Below are 15,756 nucleotides of genomic sequence, written 5' to 3' on the forward strand. Positions count from 1 at the left end.
CAATCGGATGAAGTTGAAAAATTAACGTTACGAAGGTTCTCTGGGACGTACTGATTCCGAATAATGAAGTTGAAAAATTAATGTTCCGAAATACGCTAATTACGCTAACAGAAGCGCTGGCGCTGCGAAGCGCTAGAGGGAGCACTGCGCTCCCTCCCTTCGATTCCCTCCCTCTTCTGCTAGCACTAATTACGCGTAATACGCTAATTTTAAAACCCGAAGTTTTTTAAAATTTAAGGTGTGCTGTAGTTGCTCTGAGACGTACTGATTCCGAATATGCCTTTGGTTTTTCTCTGCGATGAGTAGTTCTCGAGTTATAGGAGGACAAACAAACATACTTTACTGCTTTATATATATATATATATATATATATATATATATATATATATATATATATTGTTGCGGATATGAGGATTGTATTTTTTTTATTGTGTTGTATTGTAGTAAATTGTTGTGAATTATTGCTTAAGTCTGGACCCTCCTGCCTCCAGTGTTGTATAAAGGTTAAAGGGCATTCCCGTAGTTGGTTCAATAAAACATACATGAAGGACACTATAATATCCCTGTTCAGTAGTTTATTTCCTTATTCTGTGTATTAGGTTAAGGCTTTGTCTTCCATTAAAATGACACTCCATTGCACCAAGTGAAATAAGATAGATTCCCTTCATTCTTCATTCCCATTCCCAAAACCTCCATTTCCCCTTTCATCATTGCCAAGCCTCGATTGCCAGTTACATCCCCTCCAAAACCACCATTGAACATGTGCTCGGGTCGGGGAAGAAAGGCGTGCCCGCCCGTCGTCATCAAGGGCGGAGCCAGAGGGTTGCGCGACCAACCAGGGCCGAGGTGAGCACACCGATGGGCGTGTCCTAAAGGCCGGCGGCTTGATCGCCGGAGGCGCTATAAAAGCGCGCGCGCAAGGACGTTGTAGAGGGGAGTAGTTGCTGAGTTGTGTAAAAAGATCATCCAGAGAGAACCAACTGTAAGAGAACCAACTGCGAGAGTACATTGAGATCACCCAAGGAAGCTTTGTACACAGCAACGGCTGATCAAGTGGGCCGATGTTTGTTCCTGAGCTGGTGCCTTTCCGAGCAGAGTCCGAGGCTGGCATGTGAGCAAAAGAACATAGAGAACATTAAGGAGATCATCATCCAGGGAAGCACAAAGCCTGTTGTAGTCCTGGCAAAGCACGCGACGTCCACAGCAGCAGCAGCAGCAGCGGCGGCCACAGCAGCAACAACACTCAACAGCCGCTTGGGGCCTGGACGGCGGTTTTGAGCAGGGCCGCGAAGGAACGGCGGCTGCTAAAGGCGCCGATCGTGCTGCAGGACCCCTTGGACTTTCCTCTCCCTCCAGCCATCCACCTCCTGCCTTTCCATCCTTCTTGTGTACGTGAGTTTGTTCTGTTTGTTTTGTCCCTGGGTATTTAATTAAGTTCGTATAAGCTAGGTTGCACTGTGTCTAAAATCTTCTGTATATTATTTTCTTATCTTTCCTTCTCCTTGGTTATTTTTGGGTGTAAATAGAAATAAATTATATTCGTATTTCCAACCTTTTTGTCTGCTTCTTCTTCACATCCGTGTCGCCTTAGTCTTTTCCCTATTGAATATCTGTGGCGCGATCCGGCCAACGTTCGGGAATCGGGTTAGTCGGGGTAACTGTACGACCGCGTACTGTGTCCGCGGGCCGTAACAATATATATATACATATATACATATATATATATATATATAATTGGACGTCCTCACATGTCCTCATCAGTATATTCTATCATATGTATTATTTAAAGAAAAGGAAAACCCCATTTTCTAGGTATTGATGTGCCCATGGTTTTGTATTCCCAGGGTAAACATTGGCTGATTAGACAAGCGAAGACTCCCATGGCAAGCACATCAGTCAAGCTCTCGGATGAAGCTTTCAGGCGTCGGTGGGTAAACTGAGGCATTGATGTTTGTAGTTGTTGGGGAATATATCTCCCCCTGTATAATTTATTTTTATTGTATTTTTTCTTGGCGTCCTTGACAATATCTGCACAATAAATATGTGGACCCTCCTGTCATAAATTAATCCTCTACGTCTTGCCTGCCTTTGTAGTTAGATTGATGCCACACACTCTAATTATTTTCCTCCTCATTCTGTGGAATCCTTCCACCAACTTGCGTGACTATCTTTCCTCTTTCAGCTCCACTGAAGAGATTTCAACAAATCATGAATGGTTTAGTGATCATTTCGTGCCAGTTTTATGACCTCAGCCACCTAAGGTGCACAGAGGTTGTTGCTGTCTGTCTGTCTATCTGTGAAGAGGATATCTCAAAGTTGTGGACAGATTTGCATGAAACTTGGAGGACAGGTTGAGTGTGTGACCCAGGACGAATTGATTCAATTGAGTGGCCGGGCTGAGGCCTCCGGGACGGAGGTGATGCTTTGGTCTACCTACGACTTCGGTCCACAGGGGATCGGGACAGTGCTCGTCACGCTGTTATGTCATTGATTATTATCTCCGCCGATCACACCGCACCCCCTGATTTTGGTTTGCACTGGTGGGAACGATGGTTTGGGTGGCAGACAGACTGTTGGTTCCTTGCGGATTATGCGGTTTTTACCGTGTGAGACATAATCCATGGCTGATGCTCACCATTAAAGCTAGGAGGTGCCTTGATTCATATACATATAGATTCATATAATCGCTGCCAAATGTGCTTCAACTAAGTACTGAGTTAAGGGTCTGAACTCTGAATACTTATGTCAATGTGATATTTCATTTTTTTCTTTTTAATAAATTTGCAACAATTTCTAAAATCCTGTTTTCTCTTTGTCATAATGGGGTATTGAGTTTAGATTGATGAGGGAAAAAATGAATTTAAACGATTTCAGCATAAGGCTGCAACATAACAAAATGTGAAAAAAGTGAAGGGGTCTGAATAGTTTCTGAATGCACTGTGTGTGTGTGTGTGTGTATATATATATATATATATATATATATATATATATATATATATATATATATATATATATATATATATATATTGTTACGGGTCGCGGACAAGATGTTATATTGACCGAGCGGTGGTGTATTACCGCGACCTAACAGTTCCCCCGATTCTTCCCCAACTCACCCGATTCACCCCAAACTTTGGCCGTATCGCACCGCAGCTGCCCAATCTGGAAAACTCTAAAACGACCGAATGCAAAGAGGAAAAGGAATAAGACGAGAAGACGGACAGAAGAGTAATGGGATTTATTATTTACACATATAATCAAGAAGGAGCAGTCACGATTATGTACAGGGACACGAGACGCAGGTGACACAGTGAATTCCTTATACAAGCTTAATTACCTACCCAGGACAGAACAAACAAAGACGACTCACACGGGGAATTGCAGAGTGGATTGGCTGGAAGGAGGTGTGTGGCTGGAGGGGGAGGACGGCACGGAGCTGGCTGGAGCTTGATCCCGCACGGGACGTCGGGCTGGACCTCGACGGCCGCTGATGCCACCGATCCTGTCGTGTGCGCGGGGTAGCGGGTCGGAGCTGCTTGGTGGAGCCAAGCCAACGCTGCTGGTGGGGGGCCTGGCGTGACGGGTTCTCTCGCGTGACGGGTTCTCTCCTCTCTCTTTTGTCTGTCCAACCACTCTTTCTCCAACGCAACGACTCAACGCAACCACTGACCACCCCTGACGACCAACTCAGCTCTTGTCATGGACCTCTCCACGCGCTCTTGCTCTGACGACCCAGCTCCTTTCCCTGTACTCGTCTCTCCTCTGTAAAAGCTCATCTCTCGGGGCGTCTCTCATGGGTTATATATAGCCCCACCCTTGAACCTTTGCGAACCTCCCCGATCGCTCTTCCTCCGCCCTCTCAGACCAAACCCCTCGTGCTCGGTTGGTTGTTCGGGGCTGGCTCACTCCTCCCCTCTATGACGAGGTGGTGTCACGCCTTTCTTCCCCAACCCTGCCTCGTGGTCAATGGCGGATGAAGGGAAAACCGCCCAACATGCAGTTGGCAATGCGAATTGCAATTGACGAAAAGGGGGGAATGGAGGTTTTGGGAATGGGAATGAAGGGAATCTATCTCTTTCACTTGGTGCAATGGAGTACTTCTATTAATGGGAGACACAGCCTTACCCTAAAACACAGAATAAGATATAACTATTGAACAGGGGTATTCTATGATTGGCTGTGGTGTGGATGCTTTATGGACTAATTATGGGATGCCCTTTTGACCTTTACACAGCTCCGGAGGCAGGAGGCGCAGAATAACAATAATAATAATAATAAAGCACACAATCAAAAAAATATATACAGTCCTCATATCCGCAACAATATATATATATATATATATATATATATATATATATATATATATATATATATATATATATATATATATATTATATATATATTATACATACATATCACGATACCTGAAAAGGTAATGGATGGATTCACACCAAACTTGGTGGACAGGTTGGGTGTGTGACAAGGACAAATCTATTCGATTTTGGTGAAGATCCGGATATGAGAGTGTTTTTAATGATTCCTCAACACTGAGAGACGGGACCATACACGATATATAGCATGATATTTGAAAAAGTTTTGGACGAGTTATGACAAGACTGGGTGGATGGGTCGGTTCGGTGACATGAACAAGCCGATTAACTTTTGGTTGAAGTCCAAATCCAGATTTGGCCCACCAGCGGGATACAAAAACATGAGCTGTTCAGCCCAGGTGGAGGTATGTGCTCTATCGAGTGCCGTTCTACTTGTTTCTTTATCTCCCTTGAAAGTTGTTTAAAGTGCAGTTTTTCCAGCCCTTGGAACACTGACAGAAGCATTTTATTTCCTGTGCTGTCAGATGGCAAACACTCCTGTCTGTGGATGACCTGGTGGAGCGTGTTGTCAAGCAGCTGACCAACATTGGCGTTCTAAATTCTACATACATCTTCTTCATGTCTGATAATGGTTACCATACAGGTATGCACCACGAAAGTGGCAACTCACACACCATGAAAATACTTCTCCTCTTGGATATTTTTTCTTCTTCTTTTTCGTTTGGGGTTTACTCTTGCCTTCGATTACCCTTGTTTGGTTTTTATCTGTATATAGATATTTGAATATATTGAATATCATCCGATAAATGCACTGGGTGTTTATTTATTTTTCAAACCCCTACTAGGAGAGGTGTTTATTGGAGAGAACATCCTGTATGGGTGGTGGTTAATTTTTGCACCTTTATCGAACTTTAATTTTTATTCACACGATGAAGTCAGTCGTCACATTCATGTACTTATCATGATGGTGTGTGTCGTCGTTTTCGCCGAATCTCTACCCTTCATTGGCATGGTCACTAAGCATTGTGTGTTGTGCGATGGCTGTATAGTCCAATGCGGAGCCCACAGCGTCTACCACAAACATCGCAGGTATAGACTGGTCCTAGCGGACGGGAATGGACGTTGGCAGGTTTTCCTTTCTTGCCTCCGCTGTCTCTTGATAGCAAGTCTCCCACATTCAAAGTGGTCCAGGCCTTTGTGGCGAATTTTATGCCAAGCTGACCTGTTTGTGGCCTGATCTTCCCAGGTGACAACTGGAATGGCACAAAACTTGAGTGTCGTTAAGGACGTCCTTATCGCGCTTTCTTTGTCCAACACATGCCCGTTTACCAAATTTAAGATGTCCATAGAAAAGCGCTCTTGGGATTCTATAGTCTTCCATGTGTTACGTGGTCCCCTCGGTGACTACCTGGTCTCGGTGACCCCCGGACCATGAGAGGACCTTCGCCAGAAAGTAGTATTATATATGCGCTTTCGCAACGCAATCCCTATGAATTCCACCCAAGAGAAACTGATGTTCAATGATATATTTCCAGGGTAAGGATATCATACAATTTCAATGATACAATCACGGATATTCCCCGAGCAATCAACAACAAACAACCATCAACAATTCCCAATCCACAATCAATTCCCTATATGATTAAGATGGCCATCTTATATATGTGTGTCCCCTTCTGTACTCACGACCCCCTTTTGGTCTCTGCCCCTCACAATGTCTCTGGGCCCCTCCTGACCAAGATGCTGGTCGGCGTTGCCGCACTCGGGCGGTTGAACGAACCCCGGGTGGACGTGTTTCCACCGGGCAGGTATCGTACCAGGCACCGCGGCTGCAGCCCCTCGTGGCCACGCGAAGCGGGTACGGTAAAGCAAGCCAAAAGCCCCACGCCGCTTGCAAGGCGTGTTAGGCCCCAACGTGCGACCCGTACGCGTCTGTTTAGACGGTGCCGCGAACGGTGCCAGACGCGGGGTCGATGCACGGCCCCACGTCAACTTGACGTCTCCACCGGGTAGGTACACGTCCCGGTAACTCCTCTCGCCAGACGGGCTTCGGAACGCCGCTTTTCCACGCGGCGCAAGGTCGATCCCACCTTTCGTCGGAGCGGGGCGAGGAAGAAGAATCCTCGTCGCTTTTCTTCCTCGTGTCTTTCCTCTTCCGTTTCCGGTTTCTTTTTCAGAAGGGCTCCTGACCCTCCAACCACAACAACCCTTAATCTACTACACATGGATAAGCAAAGACCTGAATGGTAATTCACATACATTCACATAAATATGTAACACTCCCCCCCTTCAAGAAAGAAAGTTTGAACCCAGCGAAAACTTTCTTTGCCGGCCAATTTGGAGAAACAAACCAGATAACTCAACCCCCCCACATTATCAGTTCCCCCCGGGCACAGTTATCACTTAAAAATAAAGCAACCAAAATTTCACCACAACCCCTCCAGATTACTCACTCTGGACTAAGCACCAGCAACGACATTGTCCCTGCCAAATCAAACTCCATCTCATGACCCTCTGACTTTGACCGTCAGTTTCTTGTGAATGAAGGTTAAGGGGTTGATCAAAGATCCAAAGTTAAGCAACTCGATAGCACTTTTTCCGGGAGGCCAAGCCGAGTATTCACTACATGGATGCCTTTAGGAACGTGAAGTTCACGGTTAGTCCATTAAGGAAAGTTCTCTACATGGGCGCCTTGAGGAACGTGGAGTTCACGGTTAGTCCGTGCATGAAAGTTCACTACATGGACGCCTTTAGGAACGGCGTTCACGGTTAATCCGTGTAGGAATCTTGGCTCGGCGGCTCCGCCGCATTCAGTGCTTCAACTTCTCAGAACTTCCCTAATAATTATGGTGGGACCACTTGTCCCTGTAGTCCCATGAATAGCGGTCTCCTTCTCGGCCACTACTTTGCCAATCCTTCCTTCGGGAGCTGCCGTAACTCAGGGAGCCTCCATAATAATATTGATTGCGGCCACCACCAAAACTACCGCCCAGTTGTCCTCTCCTGTAGACCTCTCGACGCCTACGAAATGCCTTCCCTACTGTTATGGTCCGACCCTCCAAATCCTTGCCATTCCAATTCTTCTCTGCCTCTCTGGCGTCTTTTGTGCTGGCAAACGTGACAAAGCCGAACCCTCTTGACTGTTGCGTTTCCCAGTCTCTTACCAACCGCACTTCCACCAGCGGCCCATATCTGTTGAAGACAGAGGTCAGAACTTCTTCCTCTGTTTTGAAGTTCAGTCCCCCTACAAATAACTTGGCACTTTTGTCGCCATCCCGAGCTGGTGTGGTGTTATTTTCCCTGCTGGGCTCTTTACCAACCCTCAGGTTACCATAAACTTGACCCCCGGCCAAATCATTCCCGATAACCACAGATACACCCTCTACAGGAAGCGTGGCTTGTAAACCGACGGTGACCGGTCCTGACACCAAATCGGACTCCAAATGGATGACATGAAGTGGAGCACTAACACCGCCCCCGATCCCCTGTAAACGAACACTATCCCCCGTTGCCGTCTCCTCGGACCATGGCAAAATGCCTTCAAGCATTAAAGATTGATGTGCCCCTGTGTCCCTCAATATCCTAACCGGTTTCCGGTTAGTCGAGGCTCCATCCCGTGACACAAACCCCTCTGAAATAAATGGTTGGTAACCCTTTTGATAGCGATTTCTCACAATGGCCATTGCATTTGGAGTCGTAATAGTCGGACTCCGCTCTGGGTCTTCCCTTTTCATTCGGTAACAACTGGACATCAAGTGTCCAGGTTTCTTGCAAAAAGCGCAAGTAGGCCCGGAGGAAAAACTCGTGGTCTGCCTCGGGCCCCCCGAACTATAAGTTTGTCTTGGGCCCGCATCCCTCTGATTTCGAACAGGTGGGGTATCCGCGTTGTCCCCATAATCCTCTCGAGGCCGCCGCCATGTATGGTCGTTCTCCGCACCTGCTGTTCCCCACCTCCCCTGCGGAGATCTAGGCGAGGAGTTAGGTTCGTGGACCCCTATTCGGTGGGTTAAGGCATAATCATCTGCCATGGTGGCTGCGTCCCACAACTTTGGTACTTTCTTTTCCTGCAGGTACACTTTGATGTCCTCGTGGACACACTGCTGAAATTCCTCCACCAGGATCAAGTCCCGCAATGTTTCGAAGTCTTTCCCGACTCCTTTTGACTCACACCACCGATCAAACATGTTTTCTTTCACTCTGGCAAATTCCACATGGGTCTCACTCTCCCTCTTCCTGGCATTCCTGAATTTTTGCCTGTAAGCTTCCGGAACCAACTCATAGGCTTTGAGGATGTGTTTCTTCAGTACCTCATAATCTGCACATTGGTCCATTGGTAGCGCCGAATAAATTTCCTGAGCTTTCCCCACCAGCACACTTTGCACGAGTATGGTCCAGGCCTCCTCCGGCCAGTTTAATTGTCGAGCCACTTTCTCAAAGTGTGGAAAAAATTTCGCGACTTCCTTTTCACTGAACGGTGGAACCAGCCTCACATGTCTGCCCACATCCCAGGTTTTCTGGTTAGGTGTCGACCCCGTCAGCAAGGGTGGTGCCTCTCCCCGTTCTCTCATTAACTCCAGCTCCTTGAATTTGATTTCTTGCTGAAGCTCCATGTCACGTTCCTTTAATTCCCTTTCCGCTTTTCTCTCCTCTGCTTCGAGGTCCCTTGCAGCTCTCCTCTCCTCTGCTTTTCTCCCTTCTAACCTTTCCTGGAGTTCTCGTTCCACTCTCCTTTCCTCTGCTTGTTTCTCTTCTCTCCTCGCTTCTGCTTTCCTTTCTTCTTCTTTTAACCTTTCCTGGAGTTCTCGTTCCACTCTCCTTTCCTCTGCTTGTTTCTCTTCTCTCCTCTCTTCTGCTTTCCTTTCCTCTTCTGATCTTTCCTTTTCTGCTTTCCTTTCTTCTTCTTTGATCCGTTCCTGGCTCCGTAATTGCAACTCCAGTTTCCGGAGCTCAACGTCTTCTGGTTCTTCGGGTAGCCACTCCCAGGCTAACTCGTCCCATGTTCCTAATCCCACCATAGATTGTATCACCGTGGCCTGCAACTCTGCCTTCCTCAAATTAGTTCGGACCTCCAAGTTAAAATGTTTGGCCAATTTCAAGAGGTCCGACTTTAGTAACGCTCGGAACTGTGCCTCACTCGGTGTTACCGCAAAGTTCTGTGCCACAAACGCCATGGTGACTATCGTTAACACCTGTTAACCTTCACCCAAGACTTTACCCCAATTTCCCCAAAAATTTACCAATTAATACTTAATTAATAAATTTTAATTAATAAAAATATTATTTTATTATTTTATACAAATACACTTTTAGATCCCGGACGTAGACCCAATTGCGAATCCGCAAATCGTAATTTGGACGAGCCCCCAATTCTGTTACGTGGTCCCCTCGGTGACTACCTGGTCTCGGTGACCCCCGGACTGTGAGAGGACCTTCGCCAGAAAGTAGTATTATATATGCGCTTTCGCAACGCAATCCCTATGAATTCCACCCAAGAGAAACTGATGTTCAATGATATATTTCCAGGGTAAGGATATCATACAATTTCAATGATACAATCACGGATATTCCCCGAGCAATCAACAACAAACAACCATCAACAATTCCCAATCCACAATCAATTCCCTATATGATTAAGATGGCCATCTTATATATGTGTGTCCCCTTCTGTACTCACGACCCCCTTTTGGTCTCTGCCCCTCACAATGTCTCTGGGCCCCTCCTGACCAAGATGCTGGTCGGCGTCGCCGCACTCGGGCGGTTGAACGAACCCCGGGTGGACGTGTTTCCACCGGGCAGGTATCGTACCAGGCATCGCGGCTGCAGCCCCTCGTGGCCACGCGAAGCGGGTACGGTAAAGCAAGCCAAAAGCCCCACGCCGCTTGCAAGGCGTGTTAGGCCCCAACGTGCGACCCGTACGCGTCTGTTTAGACGGTGCCGCGAACGGTGCCAGACGCGGGGTCGATGCACGGCCCCACGTCAACTTGACGTCTCCACCGGGTAGGTACACGTCCCGGTAACTCCTCTCGCCAGACGGGCTTCGGAACGCCGCTTTTCCACGCGGCGCAAGGTCGATCCCACCTTTCGTCGGAGCAGGGCGAGGAAGAAGAATCCTCGTCGCTTTTCTTCCTCGTGTCTTTCCTCTTCCGTTTCCGGTTTCTTTTTCAGAAGGGCTCCTGACCCTCCAACCACAACAACCCTTAATCTACTACACATGGATAAGCAAAGACCTGAATGGTAATTCACATACATTCACATAAATATGTAACACATGTGTGTGAAGCGTCCTGACCAGCGAACCTGGGCCTGCATCACGAAAAACTCAATTCCTTGGATATGTTGGTGGTCAAGGATTGAGGTGTTGTGTATTCTGGCTTGCCAGGTGATGCCAAAAATCTTGCGAAGGCATCACATACGGAATTGATCGAGGCCGATGTTTGATCATATGGCGACAATAAGGTGTCCAAGATTCACATCCGTACAGTTGTCAATAAAACAACGGCACGATAGACACATCTTGGTGTCCACGTTCATGTCAGAGCTGATGTGTCAATCTTCCAAAGGACAGACACGCTTTACCGAGTCTTGATGTTACTTTGTCATCAATCATTGCATTTTGAGAGAGGACACCTCCAAGGTAGCAGAACTTACTGTATCTCATTCATTTCGTCATTCCTTTTTGGATTTTGTCATTCCAAAATCATCACAGTAAATATATCGTGGCATATTTCTTAACAACAAATATTTTTTTGAAAATATATTTGGGATCATTTGAAGTAGTACTCTGTTGCTTTAAATACACCACCCAGGTTACATTTTTGGTCCAATTGAAAACATTATAAATTTCCTGTAGGTTTGGATTAATTTGAAGCAAGTTTTACTTCATAATTTTTTTTCTCCAAAGTGTTTCCATGTTTCAGGGTGGGACAGACACAGATACACAGGCAGACACACAGCATTAGCATATATATATATATATATATATATATATATATATATATATATATATATATATATAATTATATATATATATATATATATATATATATGTATGGATGGATGGATGGATGGATGGATGGATATATATATATATATACAGACTTGGCATTTAATATGGAATATTTTTTTTGTGGGGTTGAACTTACTTCTCAAGATGACTTCGAACCAAAAGTTAATTGGAATTATGTTGAAATTATTCTAGATTTTGTTAATGTGACCTTTAAAAGAAACAAAAACCACATTTGACATTTCGAAGCAAATAAATTGATCCTTGAAAGTGATGTAAACTGATATCGAACTCTATTCACGGACAGTACTGTGTTAAACTTCTGTACGTTTTCCAGAAGTATCTCTTTATTTTGCACATTAGCCAAAAAAATTTCCAACAAAAACAAAAGCTAAATTATGACTCGGATTACAGACAGTAAAATTACAGTTCAGTACTTCGTGTAACCCCCACGAGCATTCAGGAGAGCACGTACACGTTGAGGAATGCTGTTCACGAGATTTGCCAAGGTTTGGACAGGAATCGCTTGCCATGCAGTGACAATAGCCTGCTGCAATTCACGCACAGAGGTCGGCTGCTGGTCCAAGTGGTCGATTTGACGCGTTAATTCTGCCCACAAGTTCTCTATCGGATTCATATCCGGGGACATGGCAGGCCACTCCATATGCTCTACACCACGGTCAGCAAGAAAGTGTTGGATCATGCGAGCACAATGAGGCCGTGCATTGTCATCTTGGAAGACAAAGTTTCCTCGAAAGACAATCTTTGTTGTAGGATTCATGCACTTGTCTGCACACTCGGACGCGGCCATCTTGACGATAGACCAGAAATCTAGACTCGTCACTGAAGATCACGTGATTCCAGTGTCCTGGCTGCCATTGACGGTGCTCTCTGGTCCACTGCAATCGGCGCTGGCGGTGTTGTCTGGTCAGGCGTGGCTTTCTCAGGGGACGCCTGGCACGATAGCCTGCTTGAACCAGTCGTTGGTTGACTAGCCTTCTGGATACATGCACATTTGTCAGTTGCTGCCACTCAACCCTAAGCCGATTAGCTGACTTGGTACGGCCATTGCGAACTAACCGGTGCAGCTGGCGATCATCCCTCCTTGTGGTTTTGCGGGGACGTCCTGGCCTCGGTATTGGAGTAGGGACACCCCTCTGAGTATTTCGTTTCAGGATCTTTGACACCTGACCTTGAGTGATGCCATACTGCCGAGCAATAGCACGCTCTTTCATGCCGTAATTTCGTCACATACAATGTGTGTATGTATGTATATATAGATACATACACACACAGTATATATATATATATATATATATATATATATATATATATATATATATATATATATATATATATACATATATATATATATATATATATATATATATATTGTTGCGGATCTCAACGTCGGCCTTTCCCCTTACCAAGGGGGGGTTAGTCCCCTTGTCTTTTACTAGCCGACGTGATCCGGGGCTATGACGTTCCTTCCGGTCAGCGTTGGGTAGGGTCGTAGGCCGAATTCCTAATACCTAATTCCCAACGCCTCCCAGGAAGCAAGGAAATAACCTCGCCCGAATCACGGTTGTAGTGGAAACGCCGAGCGATAGCGAGCCGTGATCCGAGCTGTTAACAGGAACTAAACCCCATCTGAGCAGTTCCGAATCGTGCAACGCTTACCCAATGGAGGAAAGGATTGATACGGTCGAATTAGGAAGAAACAAGGAATAACAATTGGTTTATTACAATTTGTACAGGAAGGAGAAGAAGAACACACAGTGAAGCTTATACAGTCTTAACTTATCCCAGGACACGGGCCCGTTTCACTCTCAGACACACTCACACGGGGATGTAGAAGGTCGGGGTGATGGTCCAGGGATGATGGCGTCCATGCAGTCGCTCCGGTCCCCGACTCGTACCGTGAAGCAGATGGTCAGTGCAGCAGAAGCTCCCCGCGGGTCGTTTACGCGGAGCGGACAATTACAGGGCGAAAGGCAAGGTTGGCTGGCGGTTACTTCGCGGCTCAGCCGTGTGCACAATAAATGCACTGGCGCTATACGCGCTCCCAATACCCCTCAATAGGCGCTCCCCAATGCAAGTTCAATAGCATACGTGCTCTTTCAATCAAAGCGCGTATCCACTGCAGTCCTCTTCCAATGCGCTTTCCTCACGAGGCCTTTATCATGCGTGCTGTGGCACCAATCCTAGACAGTCCTTTACAAAGCCAACTTTCCCCAGCGAGTCCTTCTGGTAAAGCGCAATTCCTTCAAGTCCTGTCCAAGGGCTTTGTGCGCGCGTTTATATAGCGCCGCCCAGCAAACCCTCTGGAATTTGCCATCCGCGCACCTACCACGCCATTTCACCCGAGCCCTGGTTGGTTGTTGGCTCTTACCATCTCGCTGCAGCTCCCTGACCTCAACGCCGGCTCCACCCTCTCTCAGGCCTACCTCGTGTCCCTCGACTAGTGAGCATCCTAGGGCGAGGTGCCATAGCCAAAATGGGGCGCAGGATGGATGCTGCTCAACGAGGTAGATTTGGAGGGTGGAGGCAAAATGAACGGGACCTAAGCTTATTTCTTTTTCACAACGCAGGTATCACTAATGGAAATGGCCTTGCCTCACACATACTATGACATAACTAATGTTCTACGGTGGCCTACGTGTTGCTTGTGGACTAACTATGGGGGCAAACCTTTAACCTTTAATGATGGTTGTTGTAAAATCAAGATACAACATCGACCCAAAAGGTAGGTTTAATCGAAATTCGTTCTCAACAGCATCTAGAGAGAAACCAATAAACATTGTATTAATATTACAGGTGAATACAGGTGCGTACAGGTGGTATAATCATAAATGAGCTTATGATATATATAGCAGAATCGTTACCTTTCTATGGAAGCCCAGAGGAGCTATAGAGTTACATGGTATTAATGGAGGTACATCTCCTGTCTGCGCTGAAAGGCAGTCTCTTATATATAAGAGCCGCGAAGGTGTCGCGTAGCGGCCATGAGGAGAATAACATCAGTGTCGTAACTTGGATGACGATTTCATCACAATGGTATATGTACATTCTCAGAACCGCAACAATATATATATTGTTATGGTTTTTAGAACCTTCACTAGTAAATTTTAGTAAATGTTTCCCTTATAAATGATCCCCTGTAAATATCCCCATCAATTGGCTTTGTTAAAGATCGCACCCTAGTTAGTCCATGTACAACACGTAGCGAACCATAGGACTTCTCCATAGTTATTTCATTATTGTGTGTTTCAGTTAAGGATCTGTTCCCAATAGTTGAATCTGCATTGCATTCATCAAATAAGATAGGCCCCATTCCGTCCATTTTGCTCTCTCCCTCTCCAAATTGTGATACTTCGCTTGCCAGCCGCGTTCGCCGCCGTTGCATTGGGCTGTTTTACTGGCATCACGCCGCCATAAGCCATGCGGTCAAGCTGAGGAAGTAGGGGGCGGAGCCACCAGAACAAGGTGTGGCACGTCGACTCGTCAGCAGAGGTGGAGTCAGCAAGCCCTTACCGACCAACCAGCGCCGCGTTGAGCAAACCGGTAGGCGTGTCATCAGAGCCGGCGGCTTGATTTCTAGACGGACAATAAAAGCAGCTGCGAGGGACTGCTTCAGATGAGTGAGAGGTTCGAGTTGAGTGAAAAGAGTGAGGGAGTCGGGTGAGAAGGTACGGAGAAAACGTGATCCGGCAGATGAGTGAGGTACCCGACGAGGATACGGAGCATTGGAAGGAGGAGAGTGGGTCCGTTTGACGGCGACAATTCCGCGCTTCATTCGCATTGTCTGACCGTGTGAGATACGAGACCAGAAGCTGCCGCTGGCTGTTCACTTCCAGCCCGGAGCGTGGACCTGGAGCGGACCTCAATGCTGTGCCTTTGCCCGAACCTTCCAGTCTTGCTGTCCCACCTGGACCTTCTCCCTCTTCCAGTCTTTCCTGCCTGCCATTCCCTGTCGTGTGAGTCTGTTTGTTTGTCCTGGGGTATAATACAAGACTGTTTAAGGCTGCCCTGTGTATCTTCTTCTTCTTCGTCCTGTATATTACTTTCGTTTCCTCTTCCTTTGGTTTGGTGTACATAATTAATAAATGTCTGTTATTTCTTACCTTTGGTTCCTTCTTTCCCCCGATCGCTTTTGTCCTGTCTCCAATTGAGTACCTGTGGCGCGATTTGGCCAACTGCTTTAAATCGGGTTAGTCAATTGCTAACGGCTCGAATCGCGGATTGTTAAACCGCTCGGCACATACCATCTTGTCCGTGGTTCGAGCGGTACTTGTCTCCCTGCTTTGTGGAGGGATTGGTAAAGGTATTCGGGAGAACACCTTGACCAATAACCCTGACCAATTTCACCCCGCAAAGGAGCGTTATAAGTACCAGGACCAGACGGCCAGCTTAACAGGCCAA

The 15,756-nt window shown here is 46.5% G+C and overlaps 1 protein-coding gene across 1 annotated transcript in view; it reads left to right on the forward strand.

Annotated features, from left to right (window-relative positions):
- Positions 1-15,756, forward strand: part of GNS (glucosamine (N-acetyl)-6-sulfatase) — a 72,210-nt gene that overhangs the window by 42,009 nt on the left and 14,445 nt on the right. Inside the window, exons 7-8 of the mRNA XM_068131738.2 lie at positions 1,845-1,927; positions 4,856-4,974. Of these exons, the coding sequence (XP_067987839.1) occupies positions 1,845-1,927; positions 4,856-4,974 (202 nt within the window). The remainder of the gene's footprint in view (positions 1-1,844; positions 1,928-4,855; positions 4,975-15,756) is intronic.

The sequence above is a fragment of the Myxine glutinosa genome, chromosome 12 (genome assembly GCF_964187855.1).
Source record: "Myxine glutinosa chromosome 12, kmMyxGlut1.1, whole genome shotgun sequence".
NCBI classification, from domain to species: Eukaryota; Metazoa; Chordata; class Myxini; order Myxiniformes; family Myxinidae; genus Myxine; species Myxine glutinosa.